This window comes from Seriola lalandi, unplaced genomic scaffold, assembly GCF_002814215.2.
Source record: "Seriola lalandi dorsalis isolate HSWRI2012SDOR001 ecotype SW California unplaced genomic scaffold, Sedor1 jcf7180002054585, whole genome shotgun sequence".
NCBI classification, from domain to species: domain Eukaryota; kingdom Metazoa; phylum Chordata; class Actinopteri; order Carangiformes; family Carangidae; genus Seriola; species Seriola lalandi.
This window is the reverse complement of record NW_019525138.1, coordinates 3,542,737-3,564,562: the sequence shown is the minus strand read 5'-3', so window position 1 is coordinate 3,564,562 and position 21,826 is coordinate 3,542,737. Positions and strand designations below refer to the sequence as shown.

Here is a 21,826-nt window from a genome sequence, read left to right as displayed (position 1 = left end):
GATTGCTACTTTTACTTTTAGAATCTGAATACTTCCTCTGACACTGTGCTGCTGAAAATACTCACTTGAGTACCGAGTATGTATTATTACTGCGGAAAAAGGTCCCCAACAAATGCAGTATTTCCCCATGTTTGAGTAACTTATGTTTATAACTGCAGTGTGCAGACATTTTAGGAAATTACTGAAAAATATTAAACGATGTTTGTGAGCCATTTAAAGATTTACATCTTTAGTAAGAAGTATCAAGCTTGGATCTGAGTCCAACAGGATTTTTCTTTTGAATCTAAAATTTGACATCAGAAACGACATTTCCATTCATACCCAGGGTGAACTCAGCCCACGTGTCACTGCTACTCTCCTTACATCCACCTGTTGCCAAAGAAGACACCTGAATCCAGTTCTAATTACTTTCAAATTTCTTTTAATAAATAGAGCACATGGTCTTAGAATCAATTACACACTAAAAAGGGTCAAAACAGCTCATCATGTGTTTTCTTATCAACTCTTTAGAAAGAACAATGCAGGCACTTTACCCAGCTTATCTTTAACAGGGAACAGCAGGGGTGGGGGGTGGGGTGGGGTGGCAGGTTGTGTGCATGCAACCATGCACACTTGTGTATAAAAGTCAGTAAACAACATATATACACACATATATATATATATGTATATATGTAGATTTCCTCAAAACCATTTCATCTCTGTGAATAATAAAACCATCAAAACTAAAAGAACATCAGACAAAAATACCCACAACCAGTCTCCAACACAGAGTGTGCAGAGTTCAGGCCTGGACAATGGCTGCAGCGCCCGAGTCCAAAAACAACATTTACAGATCAACAAATCAACAGTATGAGTTTTTTTTTTAGTTTTTTTTTTTTTTATATGTCTCTCCACATCTTTAAACGAAACACATTAAAACAACGTCAGATGGAGTTCAAAAAAAGAAACGGTAACATGAACGTACAGTGCAGGAGTCGAGGTGAGTAAAGCTGGTGAGCAGAATGAAAATCAGCTCCTTATAACACCTTTTATAAATACCTCTTTAAGTCATTATCATACACTTATTGTTAAGTGCTGAGCCCAGATCGTCCGGAGGGTTGCACAGCGAAGAGCGGACAGTGTCATATCACTTACCAAAGTCTATGCTGAATATTGTGGCTTTGGTAAATGGCAAATTTCACCTTTTTTAATAAAAAAAAAAAAAGTATTTTCTAAAAACACTTGTTTTGTATTTTGTAAATAGAAGATTTTCCAAGGCAAGGCAATGATTACGCTGAAGATGGAAAGTTGCTAATCTCTCTTTCTGACTAATATTTGACTGCTATCTGACTACTACTAAACATTTAATAAAATAAGTCACTGCTCCAGATTACTGCTGGAGATATTCTGAATGGAAGAATAAAGACTCTGAGAACTACCCAACAGGTTCAGTCCTGACGTCAGAACAAAGAAAGGCCTGTACAGGTGTAAAAGCATCTGTAACTCAGCTACCCATGAAGCCACTGTCAGCAGCCGTCACTCCACTGTTGCCTCCCATTATAATGAAACAAACTCTGTGCGACAAAATTCAGCAGAATAATTATAATTATGAACAAGGCTCCAGTCTAACAGCAGAAACTAGAAGTATCCGGATATAAAGAGGTGATAGCTTTATTTGAATGATGCTGCTGTTCAGTGAAAATCTCCTTATTTACACGTTGGTGGTGATGTTTTATCTTTTAATTTACTTTAACTCTTAGTCTCTGGACTGACCAGAAAGCGGTGCTGCAAAATCATCCACATGTTCTTGCAGAACAGGCAGCGCCGAAGGACGGTGACGTAGTGATTGCATGGTTGGCGAGCTAATAGGCTAACATGCTAACTAGCAAGTAACATACTGGGGCTAAGCAGCCAAAATAATTTGCTAAGCTGGCTGGATTGCTACCAGTGAGCTAACTACCAGTTAGCGAAGTAACCAGCACAATCGTATATTTGTACCGTGAACTCGAACCATGCTGCAGTGTGGAGTTTGTGTGTGTGTGTGTGTGTGTGTGTGTTTGTGGAGCATGGGTGAATAAAATCCAATGGTGTGACATAATAAGCTAATGTGATTTTTCCATCTTGGACTCTCCAGCTCTCCATTTCCTCAAAGCTCTGCCAAGATGATGGTTGGAAAATTTGTTAGTGACATGTCAAAATTCACAAAATTTGATCCGTACACAGAAGCTCTACGAGTGAATCCACTGACCGCAGTGACGGAATGAACCTATTTGACATTTTGTTGGTACAAATGCTTGTGTGACCAGAAAATCCTTAAGCTAAAAAAAAAATTATTTTCTAAATTCTTTTTAAAATCCATTCATCAGTGTCAAAAAGACAAAGAGATCAGGAACAACAGGGTTGTTCCTTCTTATGTTTTAATAATGTAATATTTTAGTGATTCATTGTTGACATGTGACCACAGTAGTTGCTGAATAATATATTTTTGGGTCAGTAAGTTAAAAACCAGAGGACGTGCAGACCTCTGTTAAAATACAACTTCAGTGAATCTGGACTTTGGTGCTCTAAAACGCTAAAAACAAGATCTGTATGACAGGATGATGTTCTCTAACGGAGACGAGAGAAAAGAGAAACTAAAGGTCCTCTGGCGGAAACTCAGAGTTACAGAGTTTATAATATCAAGGGGGATTGTCTTATACAATAAACTGAGAATCTGGATTAGTCAGTTCTCAGCAGAGATGGACGTCTCTAAGTAACGTCTGAGCTGCTGCCGTAGAAAAAAACCGCACGACTGCAAACTTTGGTTTGTCTGTTTCCTACATGAATCATGAAACCGCGCCGTCATCGCGCTGTGAGCGGGTTTCAAGGTTCGTCCTCTGCTGAAACATCTCAAAACTTCACTGTACAATATCTAAGGTTTTCTATTTTCCTTTGCGTGACAACATGTTTGCCAGCAGAAATATCTTGTAAATAATACACAGGAAGACAAAAGTAAAGATAAAAACTAGAGAAGAAGAAGAAGATTCTATCACACACATACAAAAGACTGGTCCCAGGAAGGAGCCAACTAGTCCCAGTTTTGTAGGAGGATCATTTGGCCAGTCAGGTAGTTTTTTAAGGACACAGAGCAGTCTGAGCACATGGCGCTTGTGTAGGAGAGTGTATGTGTGTGTGTGTGTGTGTGTCTCTGTCAATCATCATCATCAAATCAGGGTAATGGACACATCCGAATTCTCAGTGGTGTGACGGTTAAGCTCTTCCTCGCCACCGCTGCCAACAAACCCCAGCTTAGCCATTTCGCTGCGGCGTTTCCACAGCGACTCGTCCTCCGCCCCGGTTACTTTGAGGACTGCACCGTCTCCTGCAGCGACAGGCGGGAGCGCGCCGAAGGGAGGGGCATCATCACGGACTGAACGCCGCTCAGCCTCCACGGAAGCAGGCCCAGGAAGTTGTCCTGGTGGTGCGTGTCCAGTGTGAGGCTGAGCGCCCGCTGAGGAGGGGCCGGAGGAGGAGTGCGGGTGGTGTGGTTCCTGGTCGAGGGGGTAGTAGAAGATGGAGGAGGATGTTGGGGAGGGAGAGGGGTGGTCACTGCGCTCCTGGAGAGAGGGAAGGAAGAGGGAGAGAAAAGTTAGAGGCAGAGGAGAGCGTCGGGTGTGAATGATGGATAGATGGATGATGGAACAAAGCAATGCCTCTATGAACGGATGATGAGTGGATAAGTGGAGTGAGATGGAGAAGAGGAGAAAATAAAAAGGTAAAAGAGGAAACACTGTGTCAGAGTTCTTCTCTTCATTCAGACCAGAGTGTCTCATCAAACTGCATCACCTTGTTCACCAGAAAACTTTTTGTCATGAAAAGATCGACAACAAGACCTCCCACTTTCAGTCATGGAGGTCTGAAGAAAAAAGTTGTTTTACTGACTTTTTTTTGTTGTTGCTAAATTGCTGTATTTATTAATTTATGATTTTTTTTTGCATTTATATATTTCTTCTTTTTTCATTGTCAAAGTTTAAAGACATCTGTATCTGCCTTAAGGCACTTCAGATCCACAAATTCCCTGAAGGAGCTACAGAGAACATGAGTCAGCAATAACCATGATTCTGGTTACTGAGAGGTTTGGAAATCCCCACATAGCTATCTGTTTATTATTCAGTGCGAAAACGTCTCCAGAAACCCCGCCTTGGATAATAAGTGTTCTCATAAGGTGCTCGCAGCAATCAGATTGTATCAGATTTTTCTCCCTACGTGCTCAAATATTGGAGCGTGCATCATCCAAACTACCTACCAAACAATCAACTGATCAATTGTCATCATTAGCATCCCACTCTCATGTATCAGCAATGATTTTTCAAATGAGCTTTTGTCACTGATGACATTCAGATTAAGTTATGTTTGCTGGTGATCAAGGAAACATTGAGTTAATGAATTTGCTCTTGATATAAAAAGAAAATGAAAAAAAAAACAAAAACATGCAGGTCAGGCTTTATGGGTTAAACCCCTTTTAACTAGATTAGTTAACACTTACTAGTTCACCCAAGCTAAGTTGCCAATGTCATGAACTGAAATGGCTCTTTATTGGGACTGCAGGAGAAGAGGAATGTTGTGTGACACCTTATCTATTGTTGCATCATTGGTTTTAACAAAATAAAAAAAGCGTGAACAGACGGCACATAGAGCTGCAAAGGAAGAGGAAGTGACTGTGAATTCTCATTTCAATGTTTCTCAGGATAGAAATGTTTCAAGTTCCTGAAATTTTAATTTATTACCCTAAATTTTTATGTCCGGAGGACTGTACCTTTTACTTTTTTAATCAGTTAACCAATTTTTTTCTATCACAGTTTTTTTATCTTTTGTATTAATGATTCATGTCCATTCAAGATTTCAAGTGCTCCAATCTAACATTGTCTGTACAAAAGACTGCGGACACCCGAAATAACTTTGCAACTCTACTGCACAGTAACCATAAAGAATATAAACATAATATGAATTAATATGATGTGCAATTTGTGGTTTTTTTAACAACCATGGCCATGATTCCAGTTGAGATCACATGTCACCTGCTTGATTGCTGAGATATGGGGTCACACTATCCACCGAAATGAAATGCTGTGAATAGTGAGTGTCACACAAGGGTTCATGCAGTTACAAGCAACACGTACGAACGAGTGATGCTGCAGTTGCCAAGGAGCAGGACGGGATCGAGTGGCAGTTGCTAAGGAAGCTGAGAGGCAGCGGGGCTTGGTGACTGGACGATGAGCAGCAGTGGGAGGGACAGGAAGTAGGCAGCAGGGCTCATTTGGGGAAGGTTAGTACGTCACTGTCAGACCTCACTCTCTGAAAAGCACCCACACGCATACACACACACACACACAGGACACACACACACACACACACGTACATATGTACACAAACACGCAAAGGAAACACAGAAACACAACACGACAGAGGGTTAGCGGGGGAAAAGAAAAGGCTCGTGATGAATTTGCTTTTGCGACGTCCTGCTGGGAGTCAGGAACTCTGTAAATGTTAAGACATGAATAATGACACACAACATGAAATGAAAAGACAAGGAATAAATGAGAAGACAGACTGTTAAGAGACTGCAGAGGAAAGTTTAGCTGGACCCAACTCAAAGACGAACGGATGGACGGCCCACATGTCAACGAAAACATGTAGAAATATCAAAAATGAAAAGAATAATGATAAGAAGCTGGGATGTCAGCGGACCGCTGTATTAATCAGTCGATGGCACATCAGTAAGACGACAATGATGCCGGGGTGGGATGAGTTACGATGGTGGACGCAACCAACAAAACAGCATTCAGGCATGAAATGTTCAGGGGCGTTGAGGAAGCACATCAGTCTGCAAGCATGAGTCGTACCTGGACCGGTACATCCCCGGTCAAAGGTCAACTAACTAAATATCTGTCATGTACTTGATAGTTGCCCAAACCAAAAGACTTTACTTTCCTCCTGCATCAAACTGTGTCCTAAATATCACGATGCATCAACGCACCGTGATGCTGCAAACACTTGCGAGAATCAACCTTTTCTCGAGGTAAATAAAGAAAGGGTTTCAGTTTGTATTCTGAATAAAAAGCAAACTGTGAACGGACAAAAAGCCGTTCGTTAATGCAGGTGGAAATAACAGAGTTTTTACCCACTTTCAGGAACAAACTCTCCAAACAAACTCTGAAGGTATTTGAGAGGAAACTCAAATACTGTTCACCCAAATCTACAAACTATCTACCAGCAGCAGCTACAGGCTGGACAAACACTACAGGGTTCACTCTGGCTTTTCTGCAAAACCAGAGAAGTCCTGTGGTGTGAAGGGTAAATGCTCGGTGAGGAGAGGCTGGTTGGGTGGGGGGTGGGGGGGGTGTATAGGGAGGTCAGAGAAAGGGCACGGGGTCACATACGTGCTGCATTCACCACTGCAGAATGGCGTATACCTCTGTATACAAGGGCTGGACAGCCTTCTGGCCTGACGGATCTAAAAAAACAACAGTTTACAGCAAAGCTCAGTTACAGTGAGGTGAAGAGCCTCTTTCCAAAAATACCACACATCCATCCACAGAGGCTTCGCTGCCCTGGAGGGAGTCCAGAGAGGAAGAGGAGTTATACCATCCTGTTAAATCCCTTCTCACACCTTACCATTACTACACAACTAGTCTGCATTGACTTTTGTTTGTGGGCGGAAATGTAATGCCACCCAGATTATAAATGTCTGCATAATGTTGCTGCTATTTAATAGGTTGTTAATATATTATACGATGGCGGAAAGAGAGTGTTCTCTTTTTATCGGCTGGATGGTCTGCATCATTCATCAGATTACTACAAGGCTCTGATATTTGGTCGTTTAAGCTGTTGACAGCTCATCCAACCTGTTAAAAATAGTAAAAGCAACATTAACTGCAAGGTTGACAAAGATAGTGACAATATAAAGTTTAAAAAGTAGTAAAAAGTGATAGTACCTGCTATAAAGTGTCCAAAATCTCCACATATTGAAAAGTTAAGTGCTGCAGTCCTTTAAAATGTCCTGAATCAATACTGACTACACTTACTACTTTGTTACAAGAATATTTTTTCAATCTTATCGCATGATTATAAACAAAACCAAGACATATTAAATGAAATCCATTAACAAGATCTTAAGATATCCAGCTAATCAACAGACAAACTAACAAGCCAAACTGCCTCGGTGGAGTTAAACGTTTCTGGCCGGTATTACACTTCAGCCCAAAACTGTTAATGCAGACTAGTTGTCTCTTAATGTAATTTGTTTTATTCATACTTTGCATTATAACTGTGATATCTTTGTTTCTTCTGGTGGATGGTTCTGTGGTTTTGGAAGCAAACTCTTCAAAGAGAGAGAAGAGACTGAGGGAGGAGTCAGAGCGGAGAGAGATTGGGAGAAATATTAAGAGCTCTGTGTGTGTGTGTGTGTGTGTGTGTGTGTGTGTGTGTGGTGTGTGATAAACAATTTGTGTAAAGAAAACTGAAACACTTCAGTGTATGAAAACACTCTTCAGTCATCATCATCATCAGGGTGTGAAAATCCTGAAAAAAAAATCCACAAAACATTGATTCTGTACAACATGTGAGGAAACACGTACATTATATCAAAATGATCATTTTATTCTCTGAATACATGAAACTAATCTAATTAAAAAGTTTCATGTTTTAAAGCTGTTTGTCTGCTGCAGTCATTTCTTCTGCCACAAGATGGAGCAACTTCACCTGATCACTCATAAACAACATGGAGCTCTTTGTTAATTTAGAGTGGTGGGACCAAAGAACAACAGTTTGACCAATCAGAAGGCAGGATTCAATAAAACCATATAAGAAGATGCATTTCTATCTTAATATTATCTTGCTTGGGGTTGTGCCGTACTTTATGTGAGTTGTTTTTTACTGTTTATATGTTCACCTGCTGTTGAATTGCAAATTGAAAAAAAATAAGTTCTACAACAAAAGCGTAAATTTCTTTCTTAATTCAGGTCAGTTTTTCAGTTTCAGCCCCACTTGAATTCTTATGTGAAAACCGTGTCTTATTTTGAGTATTAACTCTTTTTCAAGTAAAATTTTACCAAATATATTCAAATATATTCAAAAGGCTCTTTAACAACATTAGAACAGGACACCTACAGTGTTTGCTGAGCGTCCGGGGCCTCGCTGAGCCACAATGGCTCCTGAGATGGCCTTAATCCAGCTGTGCATGTCCTCTGGACTGTCAGCCTGACACACAGAGGGAGAGAATGTCAATGCATGGTTTTGCTTTGTTCCATTGTTAGTCAATGGTACATTAGAACATCATATTACCGCCGCAGCACTTATGATATGGTGACTCTGTAAGTTAAAACGTACATATAAAATGCTTCTAAGGAGTCAAACTACAGGAAAATATGTTTAGAGAAGAAAAGAAAACGCTCTTCATGTGTGTTACCTGTATGTAGAAGGTTCTGGAGCTGGTGACCATCTCAAACAGGTTGTCCCTCATCATCAGCTCACTGCAGAGAACCGGACAACAGGTTTTTAAAATCACCTGCGATGTGATGACCTGAATTCACCTAAAAAGCCCTGAGAGCAGCACATGTTCACCTGCTAACTGAAAACTAACTGACCTCTGTTTGCACTCCTGAACTTTGTGGATCTCCTTCAGCGAGATGACTCTCAGCGCCTCCCTCTCCTGCAGGGAGGAGAAAACAACACATTTCTCTTAACAACGAATAAAAGATGCGTAATCACAGATCTTTTCAAATCTGAACGACTCATCTAATCTTTTGTGAACTATATTTTCTATTATGTTTATTGTTTTGCTTTTTATCTCGTCTGGCTCAGCAGGAAACCTTCTGCAATATACTTTGCGCCTTTGTCACTTTCTCCTGTGAGACGAAAGATCAAACAAAAGTCTGCAGGTGATCCAGACGTGAATATGTCATTGTAAGGCATCGTGCAGGACAAAAGCAAGAGGATGGACAAGTTTTCCACGGTTTATAATGCTTTCGACAGCAGCCATGAGGGAACAGGGACAGAAAACAAACCCATTTGTCCAACCAGATCCTTTATTATTCAGAATGTGTAACGAAAACCATCTGGCAGAAATTCAACCCAAATCTAACATTAGTAGGGCGTTAAATTTGGCTTAATCAAATGAATTAAATACCTGACATATCAAGGTACAACACAAAAACCTGTAAATCCACTATTGCTGTACTCATTGCTCACAATTACATGTAGAACCAGAATCCAAACTGGCACTGGTAAAAGAGATGATGATGATGATGATGATGCACTTTCCCAGCTTGTCCTGCTTACCAACACACAGCACTGCTGACTGGCTCAGCATTGGCATTCCTCTGCTGGTTGCTGACTCATCATAGATGGTAACTTACAATTAAAGGCTATTTAAAGAACTTTCATATGTGCGGTGCACCACATTTGATTTTTCCTGTCTCTTCTCAGATGCTGTGAATGGGGCATGTCATTTGTATGTAATTTTTCTGCAGCTGAACTTATAGTCATATTTTTGTTCGTACTGTAAGTATATTTTTTGGGGCTTTTAATGCCTTTATGATAGCACGGTCGAGAGAGACAGGAAACGGGTAGGCGGAGAGAGGGGGAGTGACATGCAGTAAAGGGCCGTCCGATGCGGGACTCGAACCGGGGCTGACTGCAGCGAGGACTGTAGCCTCTACACATGGGGCGCCTGCTCAACCCACTGCGACACTCGACGCCCCGTTTGTACTGTGTTTTATAATAAACTCAGGCTATATTCAGTTTGTTTGAATAACATTCATGTGTCATTCGTGTCCTCACAGTTGTAATTGGCAGTCAGCTGTGGAATGAAGAAGTGGTGTGGACTTCCCTTGTTAGTTAACTCTCCTCACACTTCAGGATATTTTCAGCTTATTTGAATGACACAAATATAGAAAATGTTCAGAATCACTCACACATTCACTTCTCTTTATACAACAGACACTCAATATATTACTAATAGTTCACTACTACACATCTTATTGTCATCACTTGACGTGTAGTGTTACACAAACTATAATTACAGCATGTATTAAATGCAATGCATCGTGGGATTTGCAGAAAGTGGTGTAGATACCACGGAGGTGATTAAATTTGTTCCATTGTCATTATCACTCTACATACATGATTCTGTTAATGCCTACAGTGGAAAATATAGAGGCAGGAGCACACATCCAGTATGCACACACACACACACACACACACACACACACACACACACACACACACACACACACACACACACACACGCAGGGTGTGTCCATATATGTGCACAGACAGGCTGTAGTTAGGACTCGCTAATCTGTCCACATGAGGATCATATGAGGAGGTATTCAGGAAGCATGTTGCTACATGCATGTAGGGACACACAATTCCCTGAAGGCAAAACAAGCCTTACTGCACGCACACACGCACACACACACACACACACACACACAGACACACAGACACACACACACACGGTTTTATTGTAGTATTAACTTCTAATAAGCTGTGTGTGTGCGTGTGCGCGTGTCTGTGTGTGTGTGTGCGCGTGTCTGTGTGTGTGTGTGTGCGTGCGTGTGTGCGTGCGTGCGTGTGTGTGTGTGTGTGTGTGGGGTAGGGTTAAGGGTAGGTTGGGGTTATGGGCTTGGGAATGCATTATGTCAATGAGTGTCGTTATAAACTACAGAAAGACCAGCGTGCATTTGTGTGTGTGTGTGTGTGTGTGTGTGTGTGTGTGTGTGCGTGTGTGTGTGTGCTCATGGTTAAGTGTAAAGTAAACCAACAGTCAGTGTGTTTACATGCACTAAAATAACCTGGTTACAGCCACTTTCTGCAGATGACATGACATGATCAGTTCACACAGTAAAAACCTCTACCACACAGTTTCTCACCAGGTCAGATTTGTAGTAGCTGACAGCATTTTCATCCAGCATGAAGTACCTCCTCTTCCAGTTCTTCATCTGAGGGAGAGGAGCAGATTGATCAACGTTGTTGTATTTCTTATTTAACATCAGGAATCATAAATGTCCATGTGAAGGTTCAGGGGAACCTGGACAGTAGGTGTCATGATGCTATCTTTCTCTGGACGAAAGTGTTGGACAAACCAAATAAAAAAACATAATCCATAGATCAATCAAAAAACGTGTGTGTGTGTGTGTGTGTGTGTGTGTGTGTGTGTGTGTGTGTGTGTGCGTTTTCTCACCACAGCTCCTTGTTTGACACAGTACCCGGCCTTGATGAAGGCCTGGTCCTGGGCTCCTCTGGACAGGAAGTAGGGCAGCTGATTTTGACACCGCTTCAAACCTCCACGGTCCGCCCCATTCTGCCCCTCCCCCTGCTCCTAAAACACACACATGCACACAAATATACTGTATATGGAAAATCATCTCAAAATATTCATGAAACAAAGCACTTGCACACTTATTTATAAATCCAGTAAATACAGAGCCATTCTCTTTTTGCTCCATTTTTGGTCTCCACCAGCTCTTGAATGAAATATCTTGCTCTTTAGCTGCTAAAAGCGCCACTGTGTTCACCAGCTAGTCTCAAACTTGCTGTCTAAAATTTGTACTAGGTATTGTACAGTGTGCAGTGGGTTTTCATCTGCTGTACAACCAAAAGAATGAGCTGAAAGAAGCTAAGATGCTACATAGAGCTATGTTATTATAGCCTGAAAATGATTAGCATTGTGCTCCTATAGCATAGTCAGAATAATAATGAACAGCTAAATAAAAAATGATCAAAGTCGATGCAGTAGAACCAGAGATATCTTCTTTTTTTTTTTTCTCCATTTGTTCTTCTTCCTTATCAAAACTCGGCACCTAAATTACCCACAACGCAACTCAACTGCTGACAGTCTGGTTTGGAGATTCAGGTGCATTATGCTAGTAGCGGTTAAGGTCCCTTCGAGCCTCTCGCACTGGGCAGAGAGGAGGAGTGAGTGTAGATGTTTACTTTTTTTCACCGGACATTTTTAAAAGTCGAAGTCTTTCAGTCATAAAATTCAGACCAGCCGTCACTTGTCTGTGCTGATGCACGCTCGGTCACGTGCCTGTGGCTGCATACCAACACAGACAGGACTGAACCTGCTGCTAATACACCACACGCCGCAGTGTGTGTGTGTGTGTGTGTGTGTGTGTGTTACCTGTGTAGCGGTGATGATAGGAACTCCTCCTATGATCTCAGTCTTGTAGGAGATCTGTTTCATGGCTCCAAGTCCTTCCTGGGAAGTCTCTGCATGGGCGGCGTGGCCCTCACCTGGCTTTGGCACCTAAAAACACAACGAGACATGAACCGCAGCCCTGTCTGTCAAGCACACGGTCAACACCCAAAGGACTGAAGAGTTTTCCTCTCATCAAGGAGCTTTAATCTCGTCTTTGTCTCTACACTGCACAAAAATCTGCATTTTCTGGCCTTTTTTTAATTTTATTTTTGTCTTGAAGTTGATGTGTTTTAACACACAGTCAATTTTAGTTAGTAGGATCCATTGGATCATTTGGTCTTTTCATGGGATCTGTTGAAATAATTAAAAGATTATCCTTCGCCACACTGCACTGAGACATGTTCCTACATTATCATGAACACAAATACCGTAATTTATTTTTGACTCAGTCCCACACACACCATCCTGCTGCCAGAAATACCCACTACAGCACCAAATGTGGATTCTTCCGCTGCTAAACTAGTCCCTAACAAATGCACTACTTCCTCCTGTTTGACTAACATCTGCTGACATCTACAGTGTCCAGCTCATTTGGGAAATAATTGAACCTTTTAAAAAATAAAACTATATATTTAAGATTTCAGTAGGAACCACAAGACAACCACTATCCACGGCACAACTGTGTTTCTCTAATGTTGAACAAAGCTATGATTAAAAGGAAACTTTAAAAGCTGATTACAGTTTGAAATAATACTTCAAGCACCAGAGATTCCTGACACTCCTCCGCTGATCACAGGTCACTGCAGCTGCAGGTGAACATGAAACCATGGCTTCCCTGTTCTCTTTCCCTTTACACTCTGTTAAGCCTGAACTCAATCTCTCTGGCCTGATGGGTGACTTTCCATCTGCTGCAGCCTGAGGCAGATGACAGAGCGGCCCACAACAACGGGAGAAACAGGGTCACCTATTGATCCATCTGTGTGTGTGTGTGTATGTTGGTATGCGTGTGTGTGTGTGTGTGTGTGTGGGGGGGCTCACAGTAATCTTGGTGGCATTGTTGAGAACACTGATCCATTCCACCAAATCCTGCTGGTCGTTGGCTTGCAGATAAAACTTCCTCATTCCTGCATTTATAACTTCAGAGCGAGAGAGCGAGAGAGAGAGAGAGAAAGAGAAAGAGCAAATGTGAGATGTAGATGTGCCGGTTGTTACCTTCTCCTTATTGTGAAACATTAGACTAGAAAAGGCAAGAGGAAGAGGAAAACTTCATGCAAATCATGTTCTAAAAATATCAGTTTGTTTCTGGATTCTCAGAGGCAGAGGATGTGTGTGTTTGTGTGTAACATCCCATCCAGATGCAAATAAACACACACACACACACACACACATATATACACACACACACACACGCACACACACACACACACACAGGTCAGGTCAAGGTTATTGTACAGTTTCCTCCTATTGAGTGACAAAGAGCTACTGCTGGCCACCAGAGGAAAAACAACAAGTAGCGAGGGACAAAAGAGAGGAAGTAAACCTAACAGGAGAGGAAAAGAGGGAGGGACGGAGGAATAAAAAGGACAAGGAAGGGCAGAAGGGGAGAAACAAGGAAGGAAGGAAACAAGGAAAGAGTAGGTATGAAGGAGACTGGAGAGGAAGAAAGGAAGGAAGGGGGGGTAAAAGAAAGTGGGAAAGAAAAGTGTTCACTGCCAGTATGTGGACACCTGAGAACTGCAGCCATATATGAAGGTTGATCTCCCGCTGTAACAGCCTCCATTACTCTGTCTCTCCGCCAGATGTTCAACCTGCTGCAGGGATTTGCTCCCATTCAGCCATAAAACCATTAATTAGCTCCAGCACTGATGTTGGCTGATAAGGCCTGGCTTGCATGTAAGTTGGTGTTCTAGTTCATCCCAACAGTGCTGGGTGGAGCTGAGGTCAGAGCTCTGAGCAGGACGGAGTCGTCCACACCAAACTGGGAGAACCGTTTTCTTTACCGCGGTGGATTTGCGCACAGGAGGAGCACCGACATGTTGAAACAGGAAAAGGCTAAACACAAAACTGCTGCAACAAAACTGGAGGCTTGCTACACTCTCCGATATCGTCGTATGTTGTGGCTTTAAGAATTCAGCTCACTGGAATTCAAGGGAAGCAGTATGTGGACAGAGTTATAGTTCAGGTGAAAAGGGGAGGAGAGGGAGCAAATGTGGAGAGAGAGAGAGAGAAAAAAAGGTAGGAGAAGAAAATGAAGGTGAACTTACCAAAGCAGAACTCTGCCTTTGGTCTGAGTTTGGTGGCATCACTGACCTGAACAAGAGAGTGGAGTAAAACTTGTATGTCAAACATGGCAACCTTAAATCTCTTCTTAAAACCTCTTTTCCTCGGCTTTGGACACAGTCTGAGATGTTGCCTTTTTATAGATAAACTGCTGTTGTTTTTACACGTTTTATGTCTTTTTGTACTTTTAATGTGAGATTTTTTGCTTGTGTTTTATGTCTTTTTTTGTATTTTATTGTTATTGTAAAGCACTTTGGTCAACAGTGTTGATTTTAAAAAAGTGCTTTATAAATAAAATTGGATCGGATTGGACTTCCAGACTGCAATCAATAATAATAAATACAGAAATATGCAGCAATAATATACTGTATATGAGTGTCTATGCAAACGTGTAAGAATTGTGGGGTGCTACAAATGATAGTGAACCTCATTATTTCACTTTTCTATTAGATGTTTTTGTACAAGTTGATATGTTAAACTGAATAAAAATTTTAATGACAAAAAGAAATATGCAGCAATAAAAATGATCAAAACCATCAGCAGTGAGAAAAAAAAGAAGAGACCAGAAACCAGGTCACTAGTCGAACCACAGACCAAATCAGCCAAAATGCTCATGTCAGTATGCTAACCACCACACCCATGACACAGCTGTCACATGCTAACGTGCAGCTGTTAGGCATGTGTAATCTCTACGGGGATCACCATCTCAGTTGGCATCTTAGCATGCTAAAATCGCTAATTAGCTCAAAATATACAGCGAGAATGTGAGCAGTTTTGCAGGTATTTGATCATGAACCAAAGTGTTGGTGAGACATGTGAGATGTGTGTGTATGTGAGGACTGACCTTGGAGATGTAGGTGAGTTTGAGGGATCCCACCCTGTCTGTACCTTTAGGCAGATTCTAAACAAAGGAAGACAAACACATCATTATTTTCTTAGTGATGATATTTAATTAGCAGTTTTACAGGTGGTATTTTTTTTTCCATGAAACTATATCATATGATATGATATGTAAAATCATGTAGTAAATGTTGAATGCAATTAACTTCCACTGTTAAGGTCTTCACGCTGATAAAACAATAACATCAGATCATGAAAAACAAACATTTCCTGACAGTGTATAAGGCAAATCCCAGCTAAACCTGATCAGCCTAAGATCAATCTAACTTTCAATAAATGTTTGAAAAATTTAGAGCATCAACTAGACGCTGTATCTGAGGGTCAAAAGTACACACAGCTTCATTCTAAGGTGCCACAGTCTGACAGCGCTGGGAAACACTGGCCCACAGGCTGTTTCAGAGATGTTTTCATTCTCTCATGGAGACAAATGTGGAGAGGAAATATAAACATTTACAGAGTTCTTGGCATCAATACGATCTACGTATCTCTAAAGATAATATTAATATCTACAGCAAATATTAGTTATCAGCCTAATTCAAACATCTCTGGCAGCAGCTGCCAAAGATCTGCATGAGCCCCACCTGCTTTCTCAGTGAAGATGCAATCAGATGTGTTTGAGGAAATCCCCACTGTGGGAAATACAAATACTACTGCTATTAACCTTTTCAGTTTCTGTTCTGGTTCCTGTTTGTCTGCTTGGTTTTGACACAGAGGTTCCGTCAGTCAAACCAGTCAATTGTGTGTGATAAGGGCTTAACCAACGTGTCACACACCTTTAAAAAGTGTTGACCAATCATATTAAAATCTGAGTTCAGTGTAGTTCTGTCCTGTGAACCAACAACTTCCTCTTTAGATCTCTTTCCTCCGAATTCTTTGAGGCTTTCCTTTCTGTGTTGAGGCCTTTTTATTATATGTCATAATGTTGACACATAATGTTTAGTTTGTCCGTTCTGGGCTCCTGTAGTAACACGGTGGCGCAACATAGCGAGCTCCATTGAAAGAAGACCCGTTGCCTATGTAGATATAAAGAGCTCATTCTAAGCTTTCACTGATCCTACTAACATGTATTGGGTGTATCCAATTCCTCTGAGCCACAGGGGTCCATTGTTTCCAAAAACTATTAAAAACACATCAGTGAGCCGCACTGTTGCACTGGGTGACATGTTCCTTTATTAAATTGAACACAAACTAGTTTATTTTGCTGCTGCCACAAATTTTCAGCACCGAATGTGTGAAACGCACTATTTCCTCCTGCTTGAGTTGGTCTGCAAAAAAATAACAGGTTTGATCCTGAGTGTCAAAGACATTTGAGAGCTGGAAGCTCCAATTCATACTCTGTAATGATAATTCATAGATTCGATGTTTCCTTATTTGGTTTTCTGATATAATAGTTCATGAACGAAATGCACCAACAAAAATAAGCAATCAAATGCAACTACATGTGGAAAGAAGGAAGGAAATGAGTCTATTAATATAACTGATGGGATGCAGTTAACATGTTACTTTTATTGAGGAGTACTGAAAATAAACAAGAAAGAAAAAAACACAATCAAAAGCAAGGAAACTTCTGCTCGTACCAGGATCCTTTCAAATGTCACCGAACACAACACAACACACACACACACACCCTCACCTGAGGGTTGTCCATGTACCACAGCAGGCTGCCCTGCTGCGTGTCCAGGATGAAGTATCGGCGCAGGAACCTGCCGCTGCTCTCATTCTCCTCGATGTCCAGGAAGCCGCAGATGCGATTCTGTCGGTCCACGTAAGGCATCGCAACCCCGACCAGCTCAGCCCGCCCTGGGGCATCACAGGAATGCTGCCAGGAGGAGAGACAGGCAATGTTCTCATTCAGAGCAACTTTCATCAGGTGCCATTATGCAGTGAGGCTGCGTGGTTGTAATAAAAATGACCTCAGCGTAGAGGGCTGCCTTCTATAGAAACATATCCTGTTCTGTTGCCATAAATAAGACGGCTTTAGAGATGTGTTTGTCCATTTTTGCCAGATCCCAGTCTTTATGTCTTCAACAATTCCTCTCACATAATCTAAATATCTCATCTCATCAACATCAGCAGACGCTTGGTATCTAGGGAGGCTTTTTTGCCCTCAGTCTGGTCTTCGGGAGATTGTCCCTTAAACACCCCGCCCTGTTTGCCCCCCTTCCTTGACTGACCTGTCTGTATGTTCAGGATCATAGTCCACTTCTCATACACTTTTCAGTTCCTACAGATGAACTGTAATCTCATTGCCATTTCATTTCAAGTCAACAAAGTGAATTACAGAGCCGCAACGATGAAACAATATCACTCATTACAGTTTCTGACTGATCTGTATCTGTGGGGGGTTGAACAACATCTGAGTGAGTAACTGTCCAGCTGCTGAGACGCATTTCTTTCAAAACCTTCAGTTCCCACTAAGACAAAACGTGTTGCTACAAGCAGGTGACCATCCAAACCGCCTGCAAACGCAGTTAGAAAAAAACCCAAAAAAACAGCTAAGCAGGCCTTGTGTTAAGGTGTCCCGGCACAGAGAATAGACTCACAATCTCAACACCTGTGGCTCCTGTGATGGATCGTAATCTTACAATGTCAGTTCAAGTTATTCAAGTTTCAGTTTCAGGTTTTAATCTTAATTCCACTTTATTGCAGAAGAGGAATTTAAAATGCAGGAAAACACCTGAAATTCCCAAACTCAACAGTCTCTGTGTGTGTGTGTGTGTGTGTGTGTGTGTGTGTGTTGTCTCAAACAGAGATAGACAAGGTCTAGCGCTAGTTTAAGTATGCAGGGATTAACAGAGCAGGTGCTGAGTAGATCATCGCTCTCTCGCTCTCTCTCACACACACACACACACACACACACACACACACACACACACACACACAGTACAGTACAGTATCTTTATCTGTAGGTTGTGAACAGACTCTCAGTGGGTTAACACTGCTGACCGCTGGGGAGTCAAGCATCAAACCTCAACCTCTTTTATCAGAATCGGGTTTCTGCACTACCACATATGGTCTGATCAAACAGCCATAGTTTCTGTCAAGATATGAACATGCAGCCAGAAACACGGTGTCATATGATTAATACGACATTTGTGTTAATGACCCCCCACCACCACCACCACCCCAAAACAACCTGTTTTAGAGGTTAAAGGGCAATAAGACCTGAGCACAAGTTACACGGAAACACTCGCCAGTATTCAACCCACTGGACTTGATATGTGTACACTTGTTATACATGAGTGAAAAAAAAGAAAGGGAGCTCTGAATGGAGCCGCCATTAATTAAAACGCTATTGTTGTGACTTCTGCATCTGTTTCCCTCATTGGCTGTTTATTCCCACACACCACAGGACACATGATGATTTTATCCAACATGGAGGCCTCTGATTCCAATCAGCCGAGCTCAAAGGATTCTACTGCAGCTTTTGCTAATTTTGTAAATATTAAATAAAATGCCTAATGTCAATTTCATCTCCCCACATTATGGTCCAAATGTTACTTTAAGTCACTTGTTTATTCTGGTGGACAACACTAAATCCTTTAAATGTCATTCATTTGTTTGTTTTTTTACTTATACCTGCCTTAAAAATAAACCCAGTACATATAAAACATGTTTAATGATGTGATATCAAATTCCTAAAGTGATTACCTATGACATGACCTCACTCTACCTGTCAATCATGACAATGGTAGTTTATTTTTTTTAGCTGTTGAGGAACATGCCTCTGAGCGTCAGGACGAACAGTTTTCCTCTAGTGGGTGGTCAGGTTTTCAGGTATGTGTGGATGACTGGAAAGCAAATGAGCTTTGGTTTCCCCCTAAAGACCTGCTGTGCCTTACAACCCAGAACTACACTGATCCCCTGCGTATTCATTATAGGACAACTCTAAAGTGACACACAGCTACTCAAACTAAATGACATCAGAGAAACTCCAACAAGTCAGATCATTTTAAACTCATGACAGTAAGGCTGCAAATAACAATTATTCTCATTAACTGATGGTGTAGTAAGGTTCTTCAAAAGTCATGTTTTGACCAACCAACGATCCAAAACCTAAAGATATTTAATTCACTATGATATGAGTTTTATATCACAGACACATTTCTACAGGAAAATATATAAAAAGCAAATTCAGTGTAAAACAGTGGCCCAAACATATTTGAGTCTATACTGTTATCAGTCACTGACAAACTATAAATCTCTATGGTAATAACAGGAGATTTACAGGAACTTTAAAATGTCTTAAAGCATGAAACTCACCAGAGACATAATAAAGATAATATCATATGGTGTTTCTCTACATGAGGAAAGCAAAGGGAAACACAACACTTTTTCTCCATATTCATCATACTGGAATATATTAATTGAATTACAGTAATATTTGCGTGTAACAGACGCCATACTTTTCATGTAGGTCTCCCATCAGTACATACAGCCATACGTATGAATATAAGTGTAATAACCACTGTGGTAAATAAGTCATCAGTGCACAATTCCTCCCTGTGGAGATCAAACTGTTGTCACGGGCCTACAAACATCGTCCGATTTCCTCTCCCGCCTCCATTAGCCGTCTGTTCGACACTTCACACTCGTGAATTATTATTTTTTTGGAAGGATATTTGTCTGTGTACGAACACAGTCTGACCGTGTGGCGGCACACACGCTGTAAAAGCGGCGGATTGTGGGTTTACTTACACAGTTCGGCTCAGTCCGAGTCCAGTGTGGCAGCTGTCCGGCACCACCGTGAAGTTACAGGCAAAGAAACGCACAACTTCCGGTCGAGGCTTTAAAAATAAAAGCGTCGGTTGACAGAAACGTTACTTCCACGTGGACTTCAAAGTAAAACAATCTATTGTCTAATCATTTCTTGATTTTTAGCCATGAAAAGAAGCAGAAGCACGCACTAAGAATTGCAATGCCAACGGATGAACTGTAATAATTTTGGAAATCCATCCTTAGCTAAACAATTCAGTTTGTCCAATACACTAATTCCTGACTTAATACTTGAAAAAGCAGTGACAATCCATTCAGCTGCATTCTGTGATTTGAGCTAATTAGCAAATGTTAGCATTCTCACCACAAGTATAAGATGATGAACATGATAAATATTATACTTGTTTAACATCAGTGTTTAGCTTTCACACCAGCAGTCAGATTTTTAATGACACCAGAAGGACTTTTCTGAGGTAGCGTTAAAGAAAAGTTGAATGTGACATCAGAATATTAACTCACTAATTTTGTGAATATAGGAAATGATTTGGGAACATTTCCCATACTGTTTGAATTGTTACCCCTTAAAACAAAACTACCTCTAACCCATCATCACTGGTTATGTCAATGGATTACCAACCAGTGAACTATAGGTATATATACTGTATAACTATAGATGCCTGAATGGGTAAAATTAAGCAGTAATCTAGGAGAAAAAATAAAGATTGGAGGAACATCTGAAAAGATAGATATGATTTTGTGCAGCATATATATTTGTTTTTCTCCTTTCATATCCTGACAGATGATTCACATCCCCTAAGCTTTAACTTGAGACCCCTTGTGAGGTCCTGACCCTCAAATTGAAAACCAATAATCTGTGTAAATTAAAGTACTGTATAATCATTGATGGAATGTATTGGATACCTTGAAATATTTTTTTCTTTTATTTTGAAAGCAGAAATATGGCCTCACAGTGTAATTGCTGACAACTTGATGCTGCAGTTTATCAACCAATCCACTGAGTTGAACTTTTTTTCCCTCACTTGCTTTGCAAAGGATGATGGTAAATGCAGTCCCTATAAAAGAAATAGATAATAGAGTGCACTAATGCAGAGTGCTTCCATCCACGCGGATGTCAGCGGTCAAAGGTCAGCTGAAGTACAGCAAGTACAGATTCTGTGCCTTGCTTAAGGGCACTCTGGTCAGATATTCATATTCATTCAGAGCCATCTGATTTTGATATTTTTGTGTTACTGTAAATCTGCAGATGTGTGACACAAACTTATTTTTCAAGGGAGCAATTAATTACAAAATCTGCAAAGAGCACACACACACACACACACACACACACACACACACACACACACACACACACACACACATACAAACACACTTCAGTGGTTTAAACTGAAACCCGTGCAGAAAAGGAAACAGCATCTTTAATGCAAAATTAGGGGACTTCCCATGGACTGTACCTACCCGGCCTTAAGACTATGTGTGTGTGTGTGTGTGTGTGTGTGTGTGTGTGTGTGTGTGTGTGTTAGGGTTTGTTTCTCAGCGCCTGGGTGTCAGTGGAAAGGTGTTTCCGTGTGTGGCTAGTGGCTCTTTGTGAGGATGATGTGGTGGAAAAAAAGAAAAAATAAACAGAGTAAACAGGTGGTTAACAGACAGGTAAAAAGAGAGACAGGCTGCATTCACAGTCAGCACTTTCTGATCAGTTTCCTCCTCCAGTTCTGTTCCGTTCTAACTTGTATTAAGTATCACTGTTTT

The 21,826-nt window shown here is 41.1% G+C and overlaps 1 protein-coding gene across 4 annotated transcripts; it reads right to left on the bottom strand.

Annotated features, from left to right (window-relative positions):
- Window positions 1–404: 404 nt before the first annotated feature.
- plekha1b (pleckstrin homology domain containing A1b) lies at window positions 405–20,112 on the bottom strand. Of its 4 annotated transcripts, none has more exons than XM_023418926.2 (13): window positions 20,042–20,112; window positions 16,977–17,162; window positions 15,288–15,344; window positions 14,428–14,473; window positions 13,202–13,299; window positions 12,146–12,271; window positions 11,204–11,341; window positions 10,893–10,961; window positions 8,604–8,668; window positions 8,426–8,489; window positions 8,128–8,217; window positions 6,399–6,472; window positions 405–3,575 (listed from the first exon to the last, which is right to left on the bottom strand). In XM_023418926.2, exons 2-13 carry the CDS (start codon window positions 17,115–17,117, stop codon window positions 3,317–3,319), a joined length of 1,227 nt encoding a protein of 408 aa, XP_023274694.1. In that variant the 5' UTR covers window positions 17,118–17,162; window positions 20,042–20,112; the 3' UTR covers window positions 405–3,316. The 4 variants fall into 4 exon arrangements, 3 of the variants coding, with proteins under 3 accessions (XP_023274694.1, XP_087033419.1, XP_023274693.1); XM_087177293.1 differs by having other exon boundaries at window positions 6,432–6,472; XR_002761436.2 differs by lacking the exon at window positions 6,399–6,472 and adding an exon at window positions 5,139–5,313 and having other exon boundaries at window positions 3,484–3,575.
- Between the last annotated feature and the right edge of the window lie 1,714 nt (window positions 20,113–21,826).

Bases quoted from the DNA above. Each gene is read 5' to 3' on its own strand.
- plekha1b (XM_023418925.2), bottom strand. From the start codon at position 17,117: ATGCCTTACGTGGACCGACAGAATCGCATCTGCGGCTTCCTGGACATC. The intron at 13,300-14,427 runs GTAAGTTCACCT...CTCGCTCTGAAG, and splicing joins AAAGGCAGAGTTCTGCTTTG to TTATAAATGCAGGAATGAGG. The intron at 8,218-8,425 runs GTAACACACATG...TCTGTGTGTCAG, and splicing joins CCAGAACCTTCTACATACAG to GCTGACAGTCCAGAGGACAT.